This window comes from Corapipo altera, unplaced genomic scaffold (genome assembly GCF_003945725.1).
Source record: "Corapipo altera isolate COAL_440 unplaced genomic scaffold, ASM394572v1 317, whole genome shotgun sequence".
Lineage (NCBI taxonomy): Eukaryota > Metazoa > Chordata > Aves > Passeriformes > Pipridae > Corapipo > Corapipo altera.
The window spans coordinates 1209773-1234509 of record NW_020884989.1 but is presented as its reverse complement, the minus strand read 5'-3'; the positions used below and the strand labels follow the sequence as shown (position 1 = coordinate 1234509).

General features: G+C 42.5%; 1 protein-coding gene across 5 annotated transcripts in view; it reads left to right on the top strand.

Annotated features, from left to right (window-relative positions):
- ETV6 (ETS variant 6) overlaps nt 1–19587 on the top strand; it is a 129066-nt gene extending 109479 nt beyond the window's left edge. For all 5 annotated transcript variants that reach the window (XM_027666280.1, XM_027666279.1, XM_027666282.1 and 2 more), the window contains 3 exons: nt 12745–12887; nt 15839–15939; nt 19127–19587. In XM_027666280.1, coding sequence (XP_027522081.1) covers nt 12745–12887; nt 15839–15939; nt 19127–19232 — 350 coding nt within the window. In that variant the 3' untranslated portion in view covers nt 19233–19587. The remainder of the gene's footprint in view (nt 1–12744; nt 12888–15838; nt 15940–19126) is intronic.
- The last annotated feature ends 5150 nt before the right edge of the window (nt 19588–24737 follow it).

Here is a 24737-nt window from a genome sequence, read left to right as displayed (position 1 = left end):
CCCCTGAACTGTAGATACACCCTCTGAAGAGCTCACAGCCAATTTAAAGGTGACAAAAAAACGGATTACTACCAAACATGTAGATAGCCCATGTTTCATGCCTAGAGTCAACTTCATCAGAGCTGTTGAATTCAATGGTAGAATATACTTAGGCCTCCTAGAAAGAAAGTACTTATCTGTCTACCTGCTTTCCACCCATCTCACAGCCTTCAATTTAGAGCTCTTGCCAGAAAGTTATTTAATTTCTTTTTTTATATCAGCGTGAATCTATTTTTCATCAGTCAGTAGAGCTTGGGACTTTCCGTCAAGCGAAACTCACTGGCTAACTAATCTTTCCTACTTTTTTATGTAATATCATTTTTCAAAATATTAATTTTTGTGGTAAAGCACTTTCCCTTTTACCGCAAAGAATTTCAAGTTGAAGATATTAAAAATAGCTCAGAAGTCAAGTTTTGTAGAGCAGTGTAATGGACAGTTTTCCGCACTGGAACTGCTAATTCAAAGCAGCAACACTGCTGGTAGTCAGATCCTAACTTGGACTCTAGCAAGCAGGCTAGAGTATATGGCTTACTTTTAGCTCTGAATTTTTTTAATTAGTCAATCTTGGTTCTCCCCAAACAATCTCCAGAGGTTTCACTCTGTGAGAGGAAAAAGAGATATCTTTTTTTCTTTTTTTTTTCTTCTTTTTTTTTTTTTTTAACATGGTGGCAGTTTCAGTCAGGAAGGGGCACCTGAAATTAGCCCTTCTGCAGACTGGAAATTCTACTCCCCACAAACCTCTGACTGTGAAGGTTTTCTTAACAAACATTTTAGGACTTTGATATCTTGTGAAAGGTACTTCCCCAAGGTTCAAGGAGAGGTGGGAGTTATTGCATTTGCAGGCATTCATAGTGCATCATGGCTGAGGCAATCTTTGCAGCCCCAGTGGAACCGAAGCTACCAGAAATGCTTTCTGCAGCCATCCTGAAGTTCTGTTCCCACATCCCTCCTTGGGAGCACTGCTGTTGACTTTAGCCAGGGCAGATTTTCACCACAAAACTGCTTTTATTTTAATATATATCCACGTCCACCTCAGCTTGTTAGTATGCAGGAAAATGGGAACTGACATATTAGATCTCTCCAGAAACCTGTCAGTGGCTTAAAAGGAGACACAGGAATCCCTGCAAGAGGCTGTTACGGGATTATCCAACTACAACCAGGCTAGTTTCATCCTAACCTTTATCATATAGAGATTGTCTTAGAAATATCCAAATTAATCTAAGGACATGCTGGTAGCTACTTTTGATTCAGTGACTTAAAACTAATACAGTTCTGGATGTTTCTTGTGAGGGGAAATACATTACCGAGCAGGTTCCTGGGATTTTTAGCTCCCAATGACCTTTTCTCTCTTTAAGGAGAGAAATGAGTGTCAGCCAGGCAAAAATGCCAAAAGATTAATTTCTTTAGCTCATCTTTCAGAGCTTCTGTACTAGCTCTCTGGGGCTGAAAGGCTTGTTCACTAATCCACAGCTGACACTGGTGCTGAAACTTTGGGTTAGAGATATAACAACTCCTTTACTCAAGCACTGCCCAGTACAGATACTAACAAAATGACTGTGTAGGTATGAAAGGCAGAGTGCTGTTCTAGAGCACTGGCAGGTTCAGCTGGACTCCCCCCAAGGACTACTTGTCCTGTTGGAATCGGGACCTAGTAAAATGCTTTAAGGTCTGGGTTCACTCTGTGTGTGTCTGAAGCAGACCTATCCCATTCATACAAGCAACTTAGAAGGATGAGCATTGCTATTCCTCTGCAGAGCCTGACCCTGCCTATTGCTTTTGATTCTGCACTGCATTTGGTGGGGAGAAAAATCTGAAGGCAGAGTTGTAACAGTAGACATTTAGAGCTTAAATATCAAAAGACACCAAACTTTATATCACAGCACCTCAGCACTGTCTCTTCAACTTGGCTACCATGACCAGAGCCCCAGTGCCTGCATTTGCTCCAGGTGTGTCAATGTAGCATTTACAACTGTGTCAAGTTGTAGGATGATCTTTTGGTTTTCTTAACTCATAGTACCAGCAAAATCCTTTGTGCAAATGCACTTTATTATTTATAATGTGTTACACCACACTAGTTTATTTTTCTTTCTGTGCAAAATAGCTGTACAGGCACAGTTAACTATGCAATAGCATATGCTGGATGGTGGGGAGGGAGGGTGAAAAGGAAGCAAAGAACAGTTATACCTATGTAAGGAGGGTAAAAACCTAAGCACAACTTCAAAGTTACAAGTTTTGTAACTGATACCATTAACCTTCAGAGAAGGGCCGGAAAAAATTACGGAAAAGATTATACTGGGTACTGTTGAAAGGCATTTAAAGAATAATGCAGTCGTTGGGCACAGTCAGCACAGGTCTACAAAGGGTAAGTCCTGTTTAATTAATTTGATATCTTTGTATGATAAGGTCACCCACCTAGTGAATGAAGGGAAGGTGGTGGATATAGTTGTTCTGGATTTTAGTAAGGCTTTTGCTACTGTCCCTCACAACATCCTTATGGACAAGTTGCATGGCTGTGGGATGAGTGGGTTCACAGTGCACTGTGTGAATAATTGGCTGAAGGGCAGAGCTCAAAGAGTTGTAATGAACAGGGCTACATCCATCTGGCAACCAGTCATCAGTGGTGTTCCTCAGGGCTCAATTCTAGGGCAATGCCTGTTCAATGTATTTATCAACGATCTGAATGCAGAAGTTGAATGCAACTTCAACAAGTTTACAGATGATACCAAGCTGGGAGATGCTGTTGACTCTTTTGAGGGACAAGATGCCTTGCAGAGAGGTCTCTATAGATTGGAGCATTGGGCTGTGATTGATGGGATGAAGTTTAACAAGTCCAACTGGTGGATTCTGGACCTGGGGTGGAGTAATTGCCAAGCACAAATATAAATGGGGAGAGAAATAACTGGAGAGCAGCCCTGCAGAGAGGGATCTGGGTGTGCTGGTCAACATCAGGCTCAGCATAAGTCACAAGTGTGCCCTGACAGCCAGGAGGGCAAACAACATCCTGTGGTGTATCAAACACACAGCTGTTTTTTAGGACAGCACATAAAATTGCCTACCTGTATACACGCCTGAGACTGCCAATGCTGTCCTCATCACTGTCATGATTTATGATGCCAGCAGGATTTGACAGCATAGTTGTGACTGGTGGGCTTTTGTGAAGCACAGACTTTGGGGACAGCTTTTACAAGACAGTCGCAGCAGCTGAACAGTTACAAGTTACAGACTGGCAAACTACAGAAAACCAAAACAGTAGTTCACTTTAGCATACTGACTTGTAAGTGGTGAGAGTTCAGTGCCTGCTTTCCAGGCAGCTGAGCTTCCTTTCTGTAGGGCAGCAACTCATACAGACAGATCAGAGCCTTTGAAGAACCTGAAAATCTTGGTGTAGTGCTGCCCTGTCACTCCCATTTGGATATGACAATGATAATGTCACTGGCCTTGTTTAATCACTTGCCCTTGCAGTCCTGTACACTTCTACATTTCCACTATATGCCATGTCTATTTCAAGGCCCTTGTGGAAAGCTAGAGTACTATAGACACTGAAGTATGAGTGAGAGTCAAAGCTCTTAGAGTTCATATTCATAGGAGAAGTTTTCAGTATAACATTATATATTATAACGTAGCATTAACAATTAATTTCAGCATGAAAGTGTGCCTTCCATGCCAATTTAACTAATGACACTCAAGCTGAAACAATAGCTGAATGGCAATAGCTTGGATAGGTGGTTGTAGATTTTCTGTGAAGTGTCTTGGTTCACAGCTGCCTATACTCTTACTGCACAGTTACAGAAGCAGAAATTTGCAGTCAGGGCTTGTTTGGGTACACTCAGATGCCAGGACTGACCAAGCCAGAGGAAAGCTTGGTCATTTAGATTTCATTCCATTCTTCTCATTACTGAACTGCAGCATTTACATATGACAGCTAGACATATAAGTGGGTTCAGAGTATCCTAAGCATCCCTTGGGATCAGCAGAATGTTACACACTTTTTTTTAAGAAACTTGCCCTTTAATGAAAACAGGTCCCTCATTTTCCCTGTATATTGCATGCTTTCTTCAGGCTAGTTGTGTTGATAATTCAGATTTTCTTCTACAAAGCAAGCTTGAATCACTTCGAATCCTCTTAGTTAAGCAAGGAAAATGCACTATCACGTTTACAGTATTGATACTACACTATCTTCAGAGACAGGCCTATGTAAGTCTGTCTTTAATACTAGTCAGTTAGACGTGGCATACGTAGGGTTCTGTCAGTTTACATTAATTCAAATGCACACCGTTAAACTGGTTAGACTACTGTTTTCCATCTCCATTGAGGGAAAGGAAGGAAGAGAGAGTTTGGCTGTGTCTCAATGTGGAGATTTAATCCCAAGAAGGGGAGGTCACATTTCAATTTTCTCCAAGGGACTTAGGAGAAATTACAGGTTTACAATTTACGACATCCCTTCAGGAGGGACTTCTGGGACCACACCGGGAGCCACATCCTCCAGCCGTTCTCACACCTCTCAGAGTACTCAGGGCTTTCTGATGGAACACAAAAGTGAGGTTCGTGTGTAGTAGTCTAGCATAGGCTGTAAGAAAAAAAAAAACAAAACCAAAAACAGCAATCTAAACCCAAGGCTGAACTGTCAGAATACAGTAGAGATTCTCACGTTGTGGCGTTAAAAATTATTGCTCTTGTTGGTAATACCTTTGCTGCAGTTAAGTTGCTCCTGCTTTTGCCAGCTTCTCTGAAGTACAGTTCCAAGGGTAAAGCTTCATTCTTAATTCTTAAATTCCCATCACTAAAGTGTTCTGATGTCAAAGAGGTTGTGAGGTGTTTGTAAGATGTGCATGTGAGCAGGCAGAAGTTGAATTTCCCTTTCTCTGGTCATTACCCTTCATGAGCAAAAAATGTAAGGAAAAGCCACAAGAGAATCAGAGGCGGGTTTCTTTAGCAAGGGTCTTTTCTACCACTGTGGTAGAGCAGGAAAAGAACGGCCCTTGAAATAATACTGAAAATGTCACTGTTTGGTGGGGATGGGGGGATGAAGCAGAACAGGACAAGAAGAAAAAAGACTTTCTTAGTACAAGAGACTGTAAAGTCTTCATCTATCAGACGGTCTGTCCCCCATCTATTACATATTCTTTGTGATTTGAGTGCTCTTTTCTATGACCACATGAGGGATATGAAGCTTTTGGATCCTCCTTTCCTGTATATGTTTTTACTGCCAAAGACAGAGCTTGGCCTCATCTTGCTGTGTTATTTTTACAACCACACAGCACAACTGTTAGCAGCACGACTGTCTCAGGTTTCTGCTCTCCTTATGCCTGATCTCCCACTCGGTGATTTTCTTGTAAAACAGAAGCAACATACAACTGTTGTTTTGTGATCTGGCAACCTCTATCCTCAGCCCCAGCTTGAATGTAGAATTGAACAAACAGTGGTCTGTCAAGAAGTTTCTCCACAAAAAAATCTTGGCTTTACTGTACCAGCTTAACATCCTGCTTCCAGCAGCAACATTCATGGAAAGAAAACTATTTTCCTGCAGTAACCTGAACATGGATTAACACACAGTGGTGAGCAGGACTGCTCTATCTCACGTCAGTGCTCCCCCAGTCCTCAGAGCCATTTGACCCCTTAATCATGAGACTTGGCTACTTTTTTCTTCTAGTTTTGTCTGCTAAAATAAATATGCCATGGATAGATACTGAGGCTGAATTGTGTTTCAACTCAGCAGTAATTCTACTGTAGCTTGTCTGTTAAAGAAGTCTCCCCAGTCTGACCATTCCCAGACTCTCTGGCAGTCACACTCCCAGGGTGGGAGACTTTCACTGCTGGGACGAAGTCCCTTCACCGCGGGCGGCTCCAGTGACCGATGGGTCCCTGCGTGGCTCCCACACACCCCATTCACACAGTCAGACCCGGTTTCCTTACTGGTTTTACCCTAGTTTTCCCATAGTAGATGTCTAGTTCCATAAAGCCATTTATTCTGTGCAACAACATTTATTCTGTGCCTCCAAGGAGGACCCCCAGCAAAAGAACCCCTGGGCTATCCCCTCACAGTCTACCCCCAGGCAAGTCTCACACCTCCTCTGGAGTCTTTGGCTCTGGCTGTGTCTCTCAGTGTCCATCCACCTCACTGGTACCACCCATCTTCATGCCCTTTGTTACGCAGAGGGTTGGCGGTTCACCACCTCTCAGTCTCTCTGGGCTCCTACCCAGAGCTCAATCTGCATCTCAAACTGCAGCTTGCAAGGTGAGCTACCTGCCCCAGGTGTGTTGCTCAACTTGTCTGTCTTTCTTTCTCGGTGTGCTGTCTGTTTCCCAGTTGTTTTTTTTGCCATGGAAGAGGTTTTCAGCAAGAATACAGGAGCTGATTTGATAAGGCCTATCCATATGTCTTTCCTCTCCTTTGCAACAGCTTTATTTTTCCTCCCTCTCCATTTGCGTGATGAAAGCGAGTTAACTGAGTAGTTGTCATTGTTCTCCTGAAAGACGTTACAGTATTAGCCAGCCTGATGAACTGCATGCACCAGTTAGGTAGACAAAAGATTCATTTGACTTGTCAGAGAGCTGTACCTATTGCACAGTTAAAGATGTGGTGAAAGTGCAGTTACAGCTCATCTCCACGCCAAGCTTAAACCACTCCAGGACTTAGGAGTTCTCTCCCAGTCTTTTTTATTTTCCATACAACAGCCAATAACCATTGTGTTTTCTTGGTTCTAGCTACAATTTAAACAAATCCAGATGCTCCAAAGTAGTGTTGTCTTCTCAAAGACTTACTGACCTTCTCCAGCCAGGCAGATGGTCACAGACAGGCTGAAGGTCAGTGGGACCTCCTGTGCCTCTGCCTCTTTTCTGGTCACCCTTGCCTGCTCTGCCAGTGAAGTCTTGCCACCTTCTTTGTCCTGGCATTGGAATTCACCAGATCTTCCTGCCTACAGAAATAACAGAAAGATGTCTGATGTTTTTTGCGGGGTTTGTTTTCTTCTGTTGAAGTGATTTAAGTCAGCTCACAGAGAAATCTTAACAACAGAGCTGGCACGAGGTAAGCAGCAAGGTAAGAATGGAGGATAAAATGTAAGGGACATCAGGACCTTCTTCTTGCACCAGCTGAATTTTATCAGTTCATCATTTTGATACCATGAGCGTCACCATTTGAGCTTCACACATGCTTCAGGTGTGCTTACAGAAACCAGAGTACTAGAGAACTTCTAGAGAAATCCTGTTCGTTACTTTCAGCCGTTGTTTGCATGACTCTAAAGAAAAGCAGCTGAAGCACAAACCACCTTGTAAAATAAAGGGTTAGGGTTAGAGAGCTGGGGAGAACTGGTAGAAATCACAGAACCATTTAAGTCAAATGGTATCATGCTGGAGAAATTTTAGGCTGACCTAGTCAGCAAGGGCTAAGGCCTCAGCTGATGTCAGAGGGAGTATGACAATGTTACTTTGGCATCTCTTCCTCTGTGAAGCCACTTTGGGTTCCAAGTCATTCAGCAGCCAGATCAAATGCATTTTATGTAATGATCTTCAGTGCAAGATGTGGGTGGGTCTTGCAAAACATTTCTGTGGTTACGAGAGGATTTTGGTAGTTGATACGTGAAGAGGGCCAGCTCTGCGCCATAGGCCTCTTTTAAACAACAGAGGTCTCAGATACAGTGTGTATTTTAAGAAATATTGCATGGGAATGTTACATTCTGAACAAAAGAGGTCTTTAGTATATGCCTATACTGTTAACAGCATTATTAATCCTAGGGAGGAAAGATGTAAGACCTCTCACTACCGTGACGTGAAGATGACCTTGGCCAAGTGATACTAGAGAAGTCATTCATAATGGCTGGACAAATGTCAAAATACTAGGAACCTAAGATCCATAGTATTTCATTTACAGATAATTTTGAGATGGTATCTCAGTTCTAAGGGATATTTATCATATAGCCATTAGGAAGTATTTACATGCCAGTGTTCTTTAGGTGTATATTTAGAAGACTGTGCCTGTAGTCTTAATATGCGAAATGAAGAATCTGTTAATACAGACTCACAGTGCCTATTTGAGTGTCACAAGGGATTCTTAATGACAATATTTATAGTCTCCCCTTTTATGTAGCATTACCAAAGCTGTGCTGTAAGTAAACAGAGCTTTTCACCAGAAAAGAGAAATTTGAATTTTACCATGCCAAGGAAGAGTGGCTGAGGTTTGGGCACTTCTGCTATGTGAAAGGAGGGGTTAAAACTACAGCAAGTAGGCAAGTGTGCTGCTATGAGTGGAGTTTGAAGCCAGCATTTAAACCATAAAAATTGCTGTTTATGAGAGAGATTTCTTTATATTTTGTAAACCCCAACTGCTCTATCTTGTCTCCCCCACCCTTTCCAGAGCTGGGTAGCTGCCTGTTCTTCTTATGCGTAGTGTCAACTATGGCAGGCAAGCAGCAGCCAAGAGACTGAGTGGAAAGGCAGCCCCCAAGGCTTTACTCTAGGTCTGCCAACCTTAGGACTGTACTATACATAGCTGTTATTTGCAGGAGTGTGAAACTGCTGCCTCTTGCACATGTAGGGCAGTGTTTATAACAGACATTTTGAGAACCAGCTAAGTACTCTACACCTTATCACTACCTTGAGCATAACTATAAAAGTCCCTCTAGAAGCACTAGCTGCAAGAGGAAGGTTGTAGCCATTCCTCTCCATTTGAAGGTACAGTTTGCCCTAATGCCCAGCTAAGTATGTAGTTCAGTCTGTACAGCGGATAAAATTGTAAGACTTGGAAATTCCAGTGTTTAGGAGCCTGCCACATTGCTGGGCCATTTGCCACCTTCCCACTTTGGCTAGGTTGTTTGATACTGCATCACCTTAAAGCTTCTTAGACCCAGCTCTACCCACAGCTAAATCCCTTTACCTTCATGCTGTACAAAGTTCAGCCATCTGAGTTCATTTTAGAAAAAACGTATGTGCGTGTTAGGGGGAAATGATGTTTCCTTGTGCTACAGAGGCACAATTATTTTCTCCGTAAGTCTATTGTAGCCAAAAGGCAGGAAATTGCAGCATGCAATTTAGGTACCAACCCTGACTCAATTCCCCTATTGAATCTCCCACAATTTTAAACTTGGTTGGCCTCAGAAACGTCCATGTGCTTTCTTGTCATTACTCACTATCCAACACACACCTGTGGAGAGTCCCCTCATGCAAGTTTTTTTGAGGCCTTCTGACAGTCAAGGAAGTGATTTAGTTCTCATGGAGTCATTCACACCATCCAGACTTTCCTCATACATGTGATTTACTCTTACAAAACAACCATCCACATACAAGTTCTCCTCTCTGTTTCTCTATCCTTCCTAAAAATTCATATAACAGTTTTGACCTTCCTGGAGGATGCAACTTTCCATATCACAGAATCACAGAATATCCTGAGTTGAAGGCACCCACAAGGACCATCAAAGTCCAACTGCTGGCCCTGCACAGGACAGCCCCAAGAATTCCACCATGTGCCTGAGAGCATTGTCCATCATCTTCACCAGCCTTTTCTGAAAATGCCTCTTTTCCCAGTGGAAAAGCTCCTTTTAAAAGCATTTTCTACCATTGCCTCTTCTTGGGTTTTGACCTATTTCATAGTCTTGCAGTGTACTTCAGATGGGCTCTACTATAATCCAAATGCATTACAGTCTCTAAGAGTTATCAGGTAGTCTTTGACCTGTAGTCTGTAATATCCTATTAAAGATGGTTTCTGCTGGCCTATTGGTAGATTATTTAGTTTGCTGATCCTCTGTCAGTTAGTAGACCCTTCCAGGACCTTTTTTTTTTTTTACCATGCAGTCTGTGGAGAAAGATACTTAGGGTGTAAATCATCTGTGGTTAAAATCAAACAAAAAAGTCCCAGAGTGCCCATGCTCAAATTCCTAAAGGTCTCCCATGTGAAACTTGAAAGCAGGCAAGCTGATTTAGGTACTCTGCAAACAGAGCTCATACATACCTAAAGTGTGCTGCAAGGCATCAGCTAGTCCACGATAACTAACACTGTGCAAGCTCATAGCTCTCAGCTCTGGTGAGAAGAAATGCAGTGAGCTGAATCTTTCCTACTGGTGTTTAATGGTTTTTATTTCCTATTTGCAGTGACTTGAGACACAGTTGCCGTAGTTGCCCTGATGCTCATTAAATTATTGCAACTGAGTCATATATCTAAACTTGCTGATAGACAACTGTACCATTTGAAAACGAGTTTTTAAGTGGTTGTAGGAACCAAGCAGAGGTTTCAAGGATTTTCGGTTTTCTCACTGAAGCAAACAGCAGTCTAACATACTTTGGTGGTTGTGATTTTTTGCAAATTCCACCAACCTACTAAATACCTCTGCAAGTCTGAGCAGCTCAGTCAGTTTAGAATATGGGACGGGGCCCTCGGTCACTTAGGACTTCCTTGTGAAGATCTGAAGATGCAGATCTGAGTTCTTCTTATTTGAGGTATATTTATATTCAAGCTTACCCTGAATCCATTCTAAAAATTAAGTGAACAACAAAAAACAAATCTGCACTTGAATCCTCTCTCTTCCTGGCATCTGAAGCTCTCTTGTTAATCTAATTATTTGACACCTAGACATCTTAGGCTGATTTTTTTGTGTGCTTCCTTGGTTTTGTGAAGAAAGGGGAACCGGTGGGGGTGTGTGTGAGATAGAGAGATTAAAACTAATATTGCCTATTGGAAATAATGAGGTGAAAGTAAAGTTTAGTGTAAATCATATCTCTGCAGCACTTGGAAATATTAGCTATAAGGTGCTATAATCAGAGGCTATCTGATCCAGGTTGGACATTCAAGAATATGACAAAGCCTGACATTGACTTGTCTCTGCGGGAGCACCATTCCTCCAGTTGATCCCAAGGATTGTTGCACTAAAAAAACATTTTCTATACATTTCTGACATTGAAAGAGTCCTGGAATGAATTGCACATGTGTCAAGGAACCGCTTATGTTGGCTCTTACTATCATTTTACCTGAGAACCTCACACAATATTAAAAGCCACAAACCAGTAGAGCAATATAATCTCCCTTCTCTTGATTGATAAATGAAGTCTAGAAAAGGTTTTTTCTAATATGTGTGTGTATGTGTGTGTGTGTGTGTGTCCAAAAATATTGACAGAAAGGCAATGGAAGAACTGCGTTTTCTGAGTCTGTGAAAGGGAAGGTGACAGAAATTAAAGTGGTAGCCTCCTACTTTCACTTTCAGGCTCTTTTTACAGACCTCCCACAGGGAAGTCCAGGGAAACTTGTCCTCAGGTTTTATTTTTTTAATTAAAACCTAGAAAAATTTCAAAGGGGAGTGGACATTTTTCTGTGGAAAATGATTTTCTGTGAAAAACTTTAATGAAAATAAGGTTTTTCCAACTAAAAAGTACCTCTTTCCTTTCATATTTTTTCTCTTGTAGATGTTATGGATGAGATGACCATCAGGGTAGTTTCAGCTAGAACAGTTTTTGCCAGATGTCATAGACTGCTTTATTCTTCATAGGACTGGTAGAAAGAGTCTGTAGTAAAGGCACTGGTTTTAGAGACAGCACAGGTTTCAGAGATACTCTTGACTGTTTGAAAGTGGGAAAATACCATAAATAACGTTAATATATCTAACCATTTCAGGTGTGCTCATTAAATGTGCTATTCATATCCTTTTTCAAAAAGCATTTTATATTTTCATACTGAACATGTCATCATCCCCATTGTAACACATGCCAGCTCCAGGCAGACAGACAGGAATAGAAATACAGGCTGACAAGAATCCATTTTAGCACTTGTAAGCTGGATGTCTTTGGTTGCCAGCCCTTGAACAACTCTAACAAGCCATCTCTCAGAGGCTGGTGTTGCTTTCAAAGTAAAACGCAACCCTGTGGCCATCTTAGGAATCTGACCAGTTGAGCTATAAAAACCCTGGCAGCAGTAACATCCCCAGCTCTGTACAATTCTCTTGGCATATTTCATAGTTCCCAGTTATGCTGTGCTGTGCACACACACTTCACAAACAGGAAGTAGGAGCAGCTCAGCTCTTGGCTTCCTCAGTCTCAAGAGACTGCCATAAAACTGAAAAGCACTAAACTCAAACCTAAATCTCTGTTCAACCTTTAATTAGCGACCTAAGTAGTGTTTTTCAAGAGGAAATTCCAATTCAATTATCCAAATAGAAAGTATTTACCCACTCAATAGCATTTAAGTAATTTTAATACTCGGGGTTTTTTTTCAGGAACCTGAAAAAATAAAAATCAAATTTAAAATGGGAGAAGGTGTCAATTTTGTATTACATGGAGTATACAAAGGAAAGCTGTAATATTGCCCATGCTTTAGAACTCATATGTTAGCACAGAAAGGGGCAGTCTCAAGCAAGGAGAGCAGGTTGCAAGATTCTTGATTTCTCCACTAAAACAGCCAGCAACAGCATCAGGGCCAACAGTGGTAGTTTTATGTGCTTCAGTACAATAAACAGGCAACTAAGGTCAGGGGGTCATCTCGCACAGCTTTTAATGCGATAAAGATGCTCAATCAGTGTCAGAAGGACTAGGACGCATCAGAAGAGGCTGTATATTCCAGTACATTTTGCAAACATTACTCAATACCAGCCAAGCCATTTGCATTTCAGATTGCAGCAGCTGTTTCAGCCCTGATCCCAACTGTCCTTTTACTGCACATCCACCCAAAAGTTTCCAGAATTAATCCCAAGAAAAAAAAAAAGTATTTTCTTGCTTCTCTCTTCACAGACTGTAGGTTGCTTTGGGATTATGTTTATCAGCTGCTTTCTGACAGCCGGTACGAAAATTTCATCCGATGGGAAGATAAGGAATCCAAAATATTTCGGATAGTGGATCCCAACGGGCTGGCCCGGCTGTGGGGAAACCACAAGGTAAGGAAGCAATGCAGTTTTCCTCCTACAGCACTTCACCTCTGGTAACATTACAGGATTCACTTATAAACAGGGGGAAAACGAAGAAAGGATGTGCATATAAATTACTGCTGGAAAGCAGTATATTTCTAATGTATGTAGAATCTTTCATTCTACATACATTAGAAATATAAACCACCCATCCTCAAGCACTAAAACCTAGTCTTCATATAGAAAAACCTCTTGGTTTGATTTAGAAGCATTTAGATATAAATGCACGTAATTATAAAATTAGAAGGAGTGCAAGAATTAACAGTCCGTCTCTCTCAAGGCATCTTATCTCTTCTGGAAACCTGATGCTAAGGATATTCTGATTAGATGTGGTCTACAAGGAGCCCTGTTCAATAATTTGGCAGGAGCTTTCTGTCTGTGTCCCTGTCTGTACCAACTTTCAGACTTCACACACTGTCCTGTGACAGACACAAAATGCTGCAAGACTGTGTATTTCCTTTCAATAGGGCAATTCTGCTTTGTTCTCTGGAAAGCATTTACTGATTTTTGCAGCTTGGGACTGAGTTACATATAGATATATCTATATGTGTATGAGTATATTCATATGAATGTATGAGTACTGAGTGTGGATTTTCAAAAGGGAAGTGCTTGACCACTGTAACATACATCTACAATGAAATTATCAGCTTGGTGGATTCAGGGAGAATAGTGGGTATAGCTTATCTTGATTTTAGAAAGGCTTTTGAGACTGTCTCACAAAATAGCCTCATAGACAGACTAATTAAGTATGCCCTAGACAAGAATAGAGTGAGGTAGATTGAAAACTGGCTGATCTGCTGGGCTGAAAAGATGGTAATCAGTGGCACAAAATCCAGTCACTAGTGATGTTACCCCAGGGATTGATTCTGGGGGCAGTACTGTTCAATGTGTTCGTTAATGACCTGAATGATGGGACAGAGTGCCTCTAGCAGGTTCTCAGACAATACAAAACTGGGACGAGTAGCTGATACACCAGACAGTTGTGCTGTCATCCATATGGATCTGAACATGGTGGAGGCACAGGCTAACAGGAATTTTATGAAACTTAGCAAGGGGCAGTGTAAAGTCCTCCACCAAGGGAGGAATGACCTGAGGAGTGTGGGACTTCACATTGCCTCATGTTGTGTTTCCTGAGATCCTGAGTGTGGGACTGTTTTACTAGGAGGATGGTCAGACACTGGAGCAGGTTACCCAGAGGAGACTGTGAAGTCTCCATTCTTAGAGATATTCAAAATCCAGCTGGACACAGTCCTGAGCACCCATCTCTGGTTGATCTCACTTTGCGCAGAGGGACTGGACTGGGTGGTGTCCAGAGGTACCTTCCAACCTCAGCTATTCTCTGATTTTATATATGAGTATACACAGCCTATAATCTTTATAAGGTCAAGATTTTCTCATGTGACATACTGCTTCCAAGAACATCTGTCCTAGAGCTGCAACACTGGGAATGGAGAGTTGTGCCCTTACCCAACCTGCATGCTAGTTGGGCTGTGCCATCATGTCTCATGCTGGGTGTCTAAAACTGAAGCTACTTCAGACCACTAGCTACTTGAGTAAAACAGTGGCCTTTTGGCATATAAGAAATGGAAGAAGCACACACAGTATTTCAGGGGGCTTCCCAATGAGAAGAATCCAGATTTTGCAGGGAAAACATGGTCCCTGTTAGTGTTTAATTGCTACAGGAGCTCTTTATGAGGCCTCCCTTAGCAGAACTATTGTGGTCAGGGCAAGCAGGGGAGGTCTGCTTTTATGGAACATTTTAGGCAAGTTGATCAGTCTCATTTAATAAAGCCAAACTCCCAACATGGAGGCTCACAGAGCAAAAGCATGCTTGTACTAGTTTGATGTGTTTTGCTCATGGCGAGGTGGGTACTTTATAGTTGAGCAAACACAGCTTTGCCAGGATAGTTATGTCTCTGCTAGGAGTCTCTTTGCCAGCATAATAACCACTGCTCTTTGGACCAGCAAAATACTCTTCATGTAGGCACAGCCTAAGGGGCTGATCCTGCTATCCCAGGTCAGTATTATGGGGGCTGCTCATCTCTGCCAGTGCCCATCACATTTGCCTTGTGACACTCAGCTTCAGCAGGGCCACACTTCAGTATACCACAGTGCTCTGGCTATGGCCTTTGTGGTCAACAGCTCCCAAAATGAAGAGGAGGAGCTTCCTGATTTACAATATAATAGGCTTCTTGATTTACACCTGTATAACAGGAGGAGAAACGGACTGTCAATCTCTACAGTGTTCTGTAAGCGTTAATTAGTTAATGCAGGGAAATCTCAGAGGAACAGTGCTCTTAGCAGGGATTGCGGACAGATTCAATGTATTTGCCACTGTTCTTAGGCAGAAGAAAAAAAGAGATCGTAGGAATGTTTTTTCTCTTCTTTTTCATATCAGATTGAGGGGCTGGAACCACCTGAATTACCTCTTCCCACCTCTCCGTTTCAGCCTCCATCACTGAAAACAAAGACTGTAGACTGGACCTGGTTCAAAATTAGGATTTTGGGTATTCTTTTGCTGAGGAGGGACCATTCCCATTGCAGGTGCATCCCTGGAGGGATGCAGGCTCGTCACATCCCACTTGGCATAAGCACCTCCCTCCATCTAATGTCTCCTCTTGTAGTTAATTAAGTCTTTTGTTACCTGTGTTTCAAGAAAATGTAGAAAAACCTCACTTGGAATTTTTGATAGATTTCTTGTTTAAATTGCCCTGATTGAAAAGAGATGCACAAAAATTTGGTGATGAGGGCTGTGGGGGCAGAATGGACCTGCAAAGAGAAGAGTGGAACATGTAATTTCTTGGACTGACCTGGTTACTTTAGCTAGCTATGATAGTTCTGCAACTCCTTTTGGGGCTTAGGCAGGTTTTAATGAATCATCTCACCACATTTTTGCTTTTTTCTTTTGAAAAAAAAAACAGAACAGAACAAATATGACTTATGAGAAAATGTCCAGAGCTCTACGCCACTACTACAAACTAAACATTATCCGGAAGGAGCCAGGACAAAGGCTTTTGTTCAGGTAATTTTCTTTCTTTGCTATTCCTTTCTACAGACCATTAGTTTTTGAAGATGGAAAATGGAATTGTGTGTGGGATACTTCATTGCCACAGCTATAAAACAGGTGACAATGGCCATACGTTTTATAAAAACTGCTTGCCAACTTTCAAGGCAACCACACCAACTTACGAAAACACAGGCCTGTTTCCATGATCAGTGGAGTCAAGAGAAGTCTTTACATTCACTTCAGTCAGGCCATGCCATTGTTTAAGACCTAAGATAAATGATTCAGCTGAACTGCTGGAAAACCCACTCCAAACTGATTTCTCAAACACAGCTGCCAGTGAAAGCTAAGCAGGGATCAGGCATTTCCTCAGATGCATCACAGAAGAGAAGCGCTGATGACCATGTTTTCAGCATTGCTACCTTCAAGGAAGAGGGACCTGCGAGAGCTGTTCATAAAACCCAATGCATTGGATTGGATGATACAACCAGACATTCAGGAAATAGTGCCTGAAACAGCAATAAACTTGTACAAACTTGAGTGCAACTAGCAGAGAGCAAAAGCACTCTAGTTCACTTCAGACAAGACCAGCAAATTCTAGTGTGTATGTCTGACCCATAGAGCACTGAACTTGGACCAAAGGCTGCTTTGATGTCCATGGTCTGGATCTAGTAGCGTGCTTGGGAAGTAGGAAGGCGTTCTTGGAGTTTGTTTTCTTGAATAGCTAACAGAACTGCAATAGCACTCAAACTATCTACAGCTGAAAAGGTTTCTTTCTTTAGAATGACTTATGTCAGGTCTTAGAAGGAAACATAGATGGGGAAGGAGAGTGAAGGGAAGTAGTAATCATGGGCAAAATCAGCTGCTTGGTACTAACTTTGTTTTTGGTGGAACATTAAAACAAGCTTGTTTCAGTAGCAAATTTCTGTGGCCTTATGTGAAGACTGCATTGCCTTGGGGCAGTTCATGATTCTGAACACCTTGAAGCCTGCCCTTCAGGGGGGGCATAAAAAAAAGAGGAGTCCATCTCTTATCAACCAGGCTGGCTGCCTATTTTCTCAAAATCTTAATGACCTTGGAGACCTCTGTTCCTCTGTCAGACATGCCCAAATTGACCAACAGATTCAAAGGTCACCAGGGAACATAAAACATGAGCATATAAACCTCATTTCTTTTGGAAACTGGGGAAAAAAAAACCAAACCAGTGAAGCATTTTTTTGCACGATTCTCTAATAAAACTTTTTGAAGTTGTTTTCTTAGACCTATTTATATCTGAAGAGAAAAAGAACAGCTGCAAAAGATCAAGTCGTTAATGTGCCTTTCTTGGCTATATCTTGCAAGCACAAAAGTAATAGGAAATGTGACTTTACAAGTAACATGCAGGCAGTTGTCATCTGCAGATATCTGGAGCTTTTAAGTAAAATCAAGTTGGAGAAGGATTTCTAATAGGTTGCCTGAGTGTCTTCTGCAACAAAATAGGTCACAGATACTCTTTCTTAATTAGCTTCTAGTTCTGGGTTGGGTTGAGTTGGGTTAGGTTAGGTTAGGTCAGGTTGTGTTGTGTTGGGGTTTTTTTAATGTAATCAAATGCTATTACAAATACCCACGCTTTGATTTCCTTGACATGACTTAAAACACAGATCAAAAAGAACACCTGAAGTACTGTGGTACAGTTCACATCAGCCCTTTCCCCACATGGTAGGGAGGGCAGTGTGATCACTCTCTGATTTGAGTTCATTCTCACACAAAATCAACAAGACAATCACAGGGTTTAAAGCAAGGCACAAGCCCTTAGGCTTTGGTGCATTTTCACTGTGTAGCCAGGGACAGATTCACCACTCTGGCATATGAGTTTTTTGCTGCCATAACACCATTTGTATGAGCAGCATTCTTCCAGCATACCAATGGGAGTGACACAGCAGTGAGTCATAGCCTTTTTTTTTTCCCCTAAGTGCATATGTGCATATGATTTCCCAGATTAGAAGGGATAGCAAAAGGTTAGTTCCAGGCTATGCTATATGTTCACTGAGAGGCTTCAGCAGTGATTTTTCTGGGTCAGTGATAGTAACGAGGCTCCTGTTGGTTGTTTTTGCTTTCACTGGGCCTAGGATACTGAGTGTATCATCAACCTGAAATAAAATCAGCCCCTGTGATTAACACATTTTGTACTGCTGAATGTTAACCAGTACATCGTTAATGAAAGACTGTAAAATTTTGTAACACTTCCAGAATAAACATCTTTCATCCTACTTTCGCCAGAAATACTTAGTAGTTAGGAGACTGATTTGTGTTGAAACTAGGATTTCATCCTTCCTGTGCCACGCTCTCTTCTTATGCCATTACATTCAAAAAGAAAAGGCAGAGCTTTTCCATGCTACCTCTGTGCAGTAGTACACATAAGCATCCTGGCAAAAATCAAGACTGCAGACTTGATCTGCAAGCTGATGGATGTCCTTTCCCATTTCCTACTGCTGCCATGCCTCCACAGAGACTGTTTCTGTTTCTAGTCCCCTGCAGACTTACTGCATTGAGAGATTAGTGCTGGAAGCCATGGCATTCATTTACAGAGGATGCTCCTTCAGTACAATTACTCTTGCTACAATCACACAGGAAGAGATTGTCTTTCCTTACAGTTCCCTAGCTCCAAAGCTTTTCCCTTCAGGGCTTTTTCCATGTCCCAGAACTTGTTCTGACTTGGACCTTGGCTTTTTCCACCACTGTTTCTTTGGTGTTTCTTATTCTTCTCATTCACCTACACACAGGCCCACACAAACCAGTAGCCTTCTGCCTCTCCACACTTTACAGGTGCTTTTGTTTTGAAATATGCTGGTCATAAAGGTCTTTCATGTTTCTGTCACCAGACACCATAAATGAGTGTACCTGGGGCATACTATAATCTTACATGACCGCAGCAAACAATATGAGGGAGAGGAAATAAATATAATTTTTTGGAAAAAAAAATGTGGGGTTTGGTTCAGATTTGGGCTTTTAAGGAGCAGGGGTAAATGCCTGTGATTTTTCCATTTCCTTTCAAGGTATGTAGAGGGGAAGACATCAGTAAGCTGGGAAAAATGTGGGAAATACTAGGCATTGGGAGGATACAGCAAAGATTATCTCAGGAGCTGTAGGGCTTAGGGACCTCAACAACTTGATGAATAGAAAAGCTGAGACCACTGAGAAATCCACTTGTTTCTCTGTTTTGCAGGTTCATGAAGACCCCAGATGAGATTATGAGTGGTCGAACAGACCGCCTCGAGCACCTTGAATCCCAGGAACTGGATGAACAAATATACCAAGAAGATGAGTGCTGAAGGAAACAGGTGCATCACCTCTTTGGGTCCATGGGAGAAACATCTGCCCAGATGGTTGGCATGGTTTGGGAGGGGAAGCAACAACACAGAAGCAGTACTTGAGGTTGCCGCTTAGCTTGAAAACCACACAGGACCTGAAGCACCTTAACAAAACAAACTAACAGGCAGAAGTGGTGCTGGCAGAAAAGCAAAGGGGAGAAAACCTGGACTTGTGCACTACTTCACTGTTCCTACAAAGTCTCCCTTGAGTTCTTTCCTTTTTTTTTTTTTTTTGTTTGTTTGAGTTGGGGGGGGGTATTGGGTTTTTTTCCCTAATAAACATGCAGTTTGACTTTCCTTATCTTACATAGGACAAGATGTCAGATTATGCTGCCTTTTTTTTTTTTTAATGCTTTCCTATGGAAATAGAGTGCTTTTATTTTCTCTGCAAGTCTCATGACACAACACTGCATAAACAATAGCAACACAGAAGGGATTTGCTCAAGGCTTCCAGTTTGCTCGGATCAATTTACATGTGCTGCCACTGGGAAATGTCTTGAAGCTACCAAAAGAATTTACCACACATACCTGTCAAAGGAAGAGGAGACACCCTACACATGTAGGCTGGGCTATCATCCCAGGATAGTTTGGGCTCACAGTGCGTACTCTGAGTGGCTATTAACTGCTGGAATATGGACCAAAACCAATCACCTAAGTGCTCCAGGGAGGAGAAAAATAAGTGTGACAAACCTCTGCAGCAGACTATCAGTTAACATTTCCCTCTTTCTAGCAAAGAAGTGATAGACTGGAGCAGGGGGAAGGGTGGGCAGGGATGAAGACGTATATATGTATATATGTATAAAAGTTTCATATATATATATATATATATATATATATATATATATAAATCTCCCCAATATTCTCCACAATGCAGAATTTCAGCTCAAAGCTTTTTCCCTTTTTGGGGAAGACTGAAGCATCTCTAATTAGAAAAGGAATAGCATACCTGCTAGCAATTTGGGGGTGAAAAGTGAAGGACTGTTCCTTACATCATAGGGAGAAAGCAAAGGGACTCATCACATGGTTTGTGTTACTCAGAAGCCTCTCCAAGGTCATTTTCTGCTGCCGTCTGAAAGGTGATATTAGAGAACTAGAGACCAAATAGCTATACTTATATCTTGTTGTTTATTTTGGCTTTGCTTTGGGATTTGGGGGTTTTTTATGCCTCCTACTACCCTCCCCCATCCTACAGCTCTGCCATGAAGCAAGCCTGTCTCAGCTTGCCTGTTTTTAACATGATTTAAAAGACAAGAAAAAAACGAACCCTAGAGCTGTGTTGCTTTCTTGGTTTGGCATTTTGTTCTGGTTGCAAGGTGCTTCCATTTGGTTTGCTGCACTGAGAGTGCTTTGCATGAGGCAAAGTGCTTATGCCTCGTTTGGTCACAGAAAGCTCAGCAGTCCCTGATGCCCAAGACAAGAGAAACTACTGGCCTGTTTCATTTCACATAGCTTGGACCACCATGACATGAATATCTGTGGTGTCCAGGTGTCCAGCAATCCATCAACAGTGGTCCTTTTAATGGAAGGAAGATCTAGCAGCAGAAATGATGCTTGCGAAGCGAGAAGGTATATAGAGAAACTGTGCAGGAATCACATGCTGTCTGAAAGAACAGCACTTCCACACCGGTTCTGCTTTTAAGCAGAAAACCTCTTCAATGGGACCATAAAAGAAACTAGACATGGAAAAAATCAAAAGGCTAATCTAATCCATTTCAACCAAAAAACAAGGTACATGCCCATGGTGTAATAGCTGATAAAAGCTATTAAACCAACACAACAATTGGTCTTTCCAAACATTTAACAAGAGAGTTAATCTGTCCAGGGCAAAGTGGCATGCAATGAATAGTGTTGACAGAAGGAAAAGTGCCAGCAAACCCTCAACTCTGGTCATGAGGAGAGCAGACTTCAGGCTGCTCAAGGAATTTGTAAGTAAGGTCCCCTGAAAACATGTTTTTGCAGGTGCTGGGGTCCATCAGTGCTGGTCACTTTTGAAATTTCACCTCCTAAGGGCACAGGAGCAGGCACTTCCCAAATGTCGGAAGTCAAGCAGGCGAGGCAGAAGTCTGGCTTAGCTAAACAGGGATCTTGGAAATATGGCAAAAAAGCAAGGCGTATGCCCAGTGGAAGCAAAATCAAGTGACATGGGAAGAATACAGAAATGTTGCTTGCTGCAATAGGGAGAAAATTTGTGTTGCTACAGCTCAATTGGAGATGAAGTTGCCAGAAATGTGGGGGACAATAAAAAGAGTTTTTTCAAGTACATAAGTGGCAATAGGCAGTATGGAAATATCCTTGGCCCATTACAGGATGGGGATGGTCACCTTACAAAGGGGACACAGACAAGGCAGAGGTGTCTAACACTTCCTTTGCCTCTGTCTTCAACATGGATGACAGACCAAGGGGATCTCAGTGTCCTTGACTGCGAGAATGATCAACTCCCAGTCAACCCTGAAATTGTGTGGGATCTGCTGCTCCAGCTGGATCCTTGCAAATCTACAGGGCCTGATGGGATTCATCCAAGAATACTCAAAAAGCTGCTGATATCATTGCAAAACCTCTCTCAATGATTTTTGAGTGGTTTTGGGAATCTGGAGAGATCCCAACTGACTGGAAGCTGGCAAATGTTGTCCTGATTTTCAAGAGGGGCAAGGAGGAGTATCCCAGAAACTACAGGCCTGTCAGTCTCACTTCAGTGCCTGGTAAAGTTATGGAGAAGATTATTCTGGAAGGTATTGAAAAACACCTGTAAGACAATGCAGTTATTGGTCACAGCCAGCACAGCTTCACGAGAGGGAAGTCCTGATTGTCAAACCTGATTTCCCTCTATGACAAGGTAACCAATCAAGGGAAGCCAGTTGATGTAATCTTTTTGGATTTCAGTAAACCTTTCAATACTGTCTCTCACAGGATCCTTCTGGACAAAATGTCCAGCACACAGCTGGATAAACACATCACACAGTGGGTGAGCAATTGGCTCACAGGTTGAGCGCAGATAGTAATAGTGAAAGGGGTAACATCAGACTGGCCACCTGTCACTGGTGGGGTTCTGCAGGGCTCCATCTTGGGCCCCTGTGCTCTTCAGCATCTTCATAAATGACTTGGATGCAGGACTGGAAGGGACAATAAGCAAGTCTGCAGGCCACACAAAACTCGGAGGAGCTGTTGACTCCCTCAAAAGCAGGAAGGCCCTGCAGAGAGACCTCGACAAATTAAAGGACTGGGCAGTCACCAACCATATAAAGTTCAACAAGGGAAAGTGCCTCATTATGCACTTGGGATGGGGCAACCCTGGCTGCTCATACAGGCTGGGGAATGAGATGCTGGAAATCAGTGCCATGGAAAGGGACCTGGAAGTCCTTGTTGATGGCAGGTTGGAGTCAGCAGTGCCCTGACAGCCAGGAGGGCCAACCATGTCCTGGGGGGTCATCAGGCAAAGCATTGCCAGCCAGGTGAGGGAAGTGATTGTCCCACTCTGCTCTGGAATATTGGGGCAGTTTTGGGCACCACAATATAAGAAAGACATTAAGAAAGATATTAAGCCATTAGAGAGCATCCAAAGGAGAGCAGCAAAGATGGTGAGGGGCCTTAAGGAGGAGCAACTGAGGTCACTTGGTCTGTTCAGCTGGAGAAGAGGAGACTGAGGGGAAACCTCATTGCAGTTACAACTTCCTCCTGAGGGGAAGAAGAGATGCAGACACTGATCTCTTCTCTGTGGTGACCAGTGATAGAACACTAGGGAATGGCCTGAAGTTGTGTCAGGGGAGGTTTAGGTTGGGTATTAGAAACAGGATCTTCCCCCAGAGGGTGGTTAGATGCTGGAACAGGCTCCGCAGGGAAGTGGTCACAGCACCAAGCCTGACAGAGTTCAAGGAATGTTTGGATGATACTCTCAGGCACATGGTGTGACTCTCAGGAATGAGTACAGAGCCAGGAGTTGTACTCTGATCCTTGTGGGCCCCTTCCAACTCAACATATTCTGTGATTCTGTGATTTAGACAGAAATAGACCAATCTCACCAAAGACTTAATATTAGAGTCACAAGTCGTAGAAAGAACAGCTTTGTTAAGGTTGTAGATAAGCATCATTCAACAAGGAGAGGTTTTTCAGAGCCGGTATCTGATGAGGTAGGACAGGGCATACATCTCTCCCTAAGCATTTTTCCCAGACACATTTTTTCTATAAAACCATAGTATGTTAACAGTCCCCGCACATCACATACTTGACTTTTTCTGCCTCAAAATAATAGACAAGGGAGTGTGTATCAGCAGTGCGTCACCTGTCTCTGTCATGACTTTGAAGTCCTTGGAGCTCATGAGGTGTGAGGTTGGGAGACACTGAGGGACTTCTGTAGTCACAGATCTGAAACTAAAGGTCCCTTGAAACCAAGGGCCCAAGGAGTCACCCTCCTCAAGGGCACCAAAGTTGCAGCCAGGTCTCAGGAGCTAGAGTGAAGTGGTGAAATTTGAATGACAGGTGAAGTGTGATCAGAAGTACAGTGTAAACAAAGGCTCTGGATGGATCCTTGTGGTTCTTAAGAATGTCCAGTGGTAGAAAGAAACCAAGTTTCTTTTACTGCTCTGGTCTTGACAACTGCATATCTGCATTGTTTTCTTTTGCCTGCTGCAGCTGTTGTTATGAGACAGTGAGGGGAAAAAAAGAGATGTTAGGGTCTTTCTGTATAAAGTGCTCCGCTGAGTCACAGGTTTTGTCATAGCCAAGGTGCACACTGCAAAATACAGAGAACAAGAGACAATCCACTAGTAAAAGCCCATATGCTCATTGTTATGCTATCAAACAAAGTTCTTCCTCAGTAAGACAGGAAAATCCCATGTGTTGTCCCATAGAGAAATTTTGTTCATCTTTACAAAAAAAAAAAATGCAATCACTTTCACTTGGAGAATCTAAGTCAAAGGGAAAAAAAAATTTTGGTGGCTCTTGGAAACTCTTCCCAGTTCACAAATAAAGGGCATCCTAAGAAAACAATCACAACCACAGAGAAAAAGTTCTGTCAAGGCTGATACTAGTTGGAATGAAAATAGCCTTTGAACCTTCCTGCCTCCTGCCAGGTCTGTGTGGTACAGAAGTGAGGGGCATGGGTGTCACTGCAGCTGCAAGAACTGCGGGGGCTTGGGGCCTGTTGTGGGAGCTGCAGGATTTGAACCGCTCTTGGGGTCTTGAAGCAAGTTTATCAGCTATGACTAAAAATAAAAAAGTAGAACCAGGCTAGAGCACCACATGGCAGATACATGAGAATACAAACACAGCATACTGAGCCTATAGGGATAGGCCTGACGCTGCCTGTCAGGCCTAGCAAAGGTAACAATGTCTTTCCACCAACACTGACACCTGCCTTCCCCTCTAAATTCTGATTTCCCAGTGTAGAATTTGCCAGCAACAACTTTCTGCTTTTGCCACCAAAGCAAGTGGGGAAAGGGAGAAAGTGTTTCATCCTTGGAGACGCGCAGA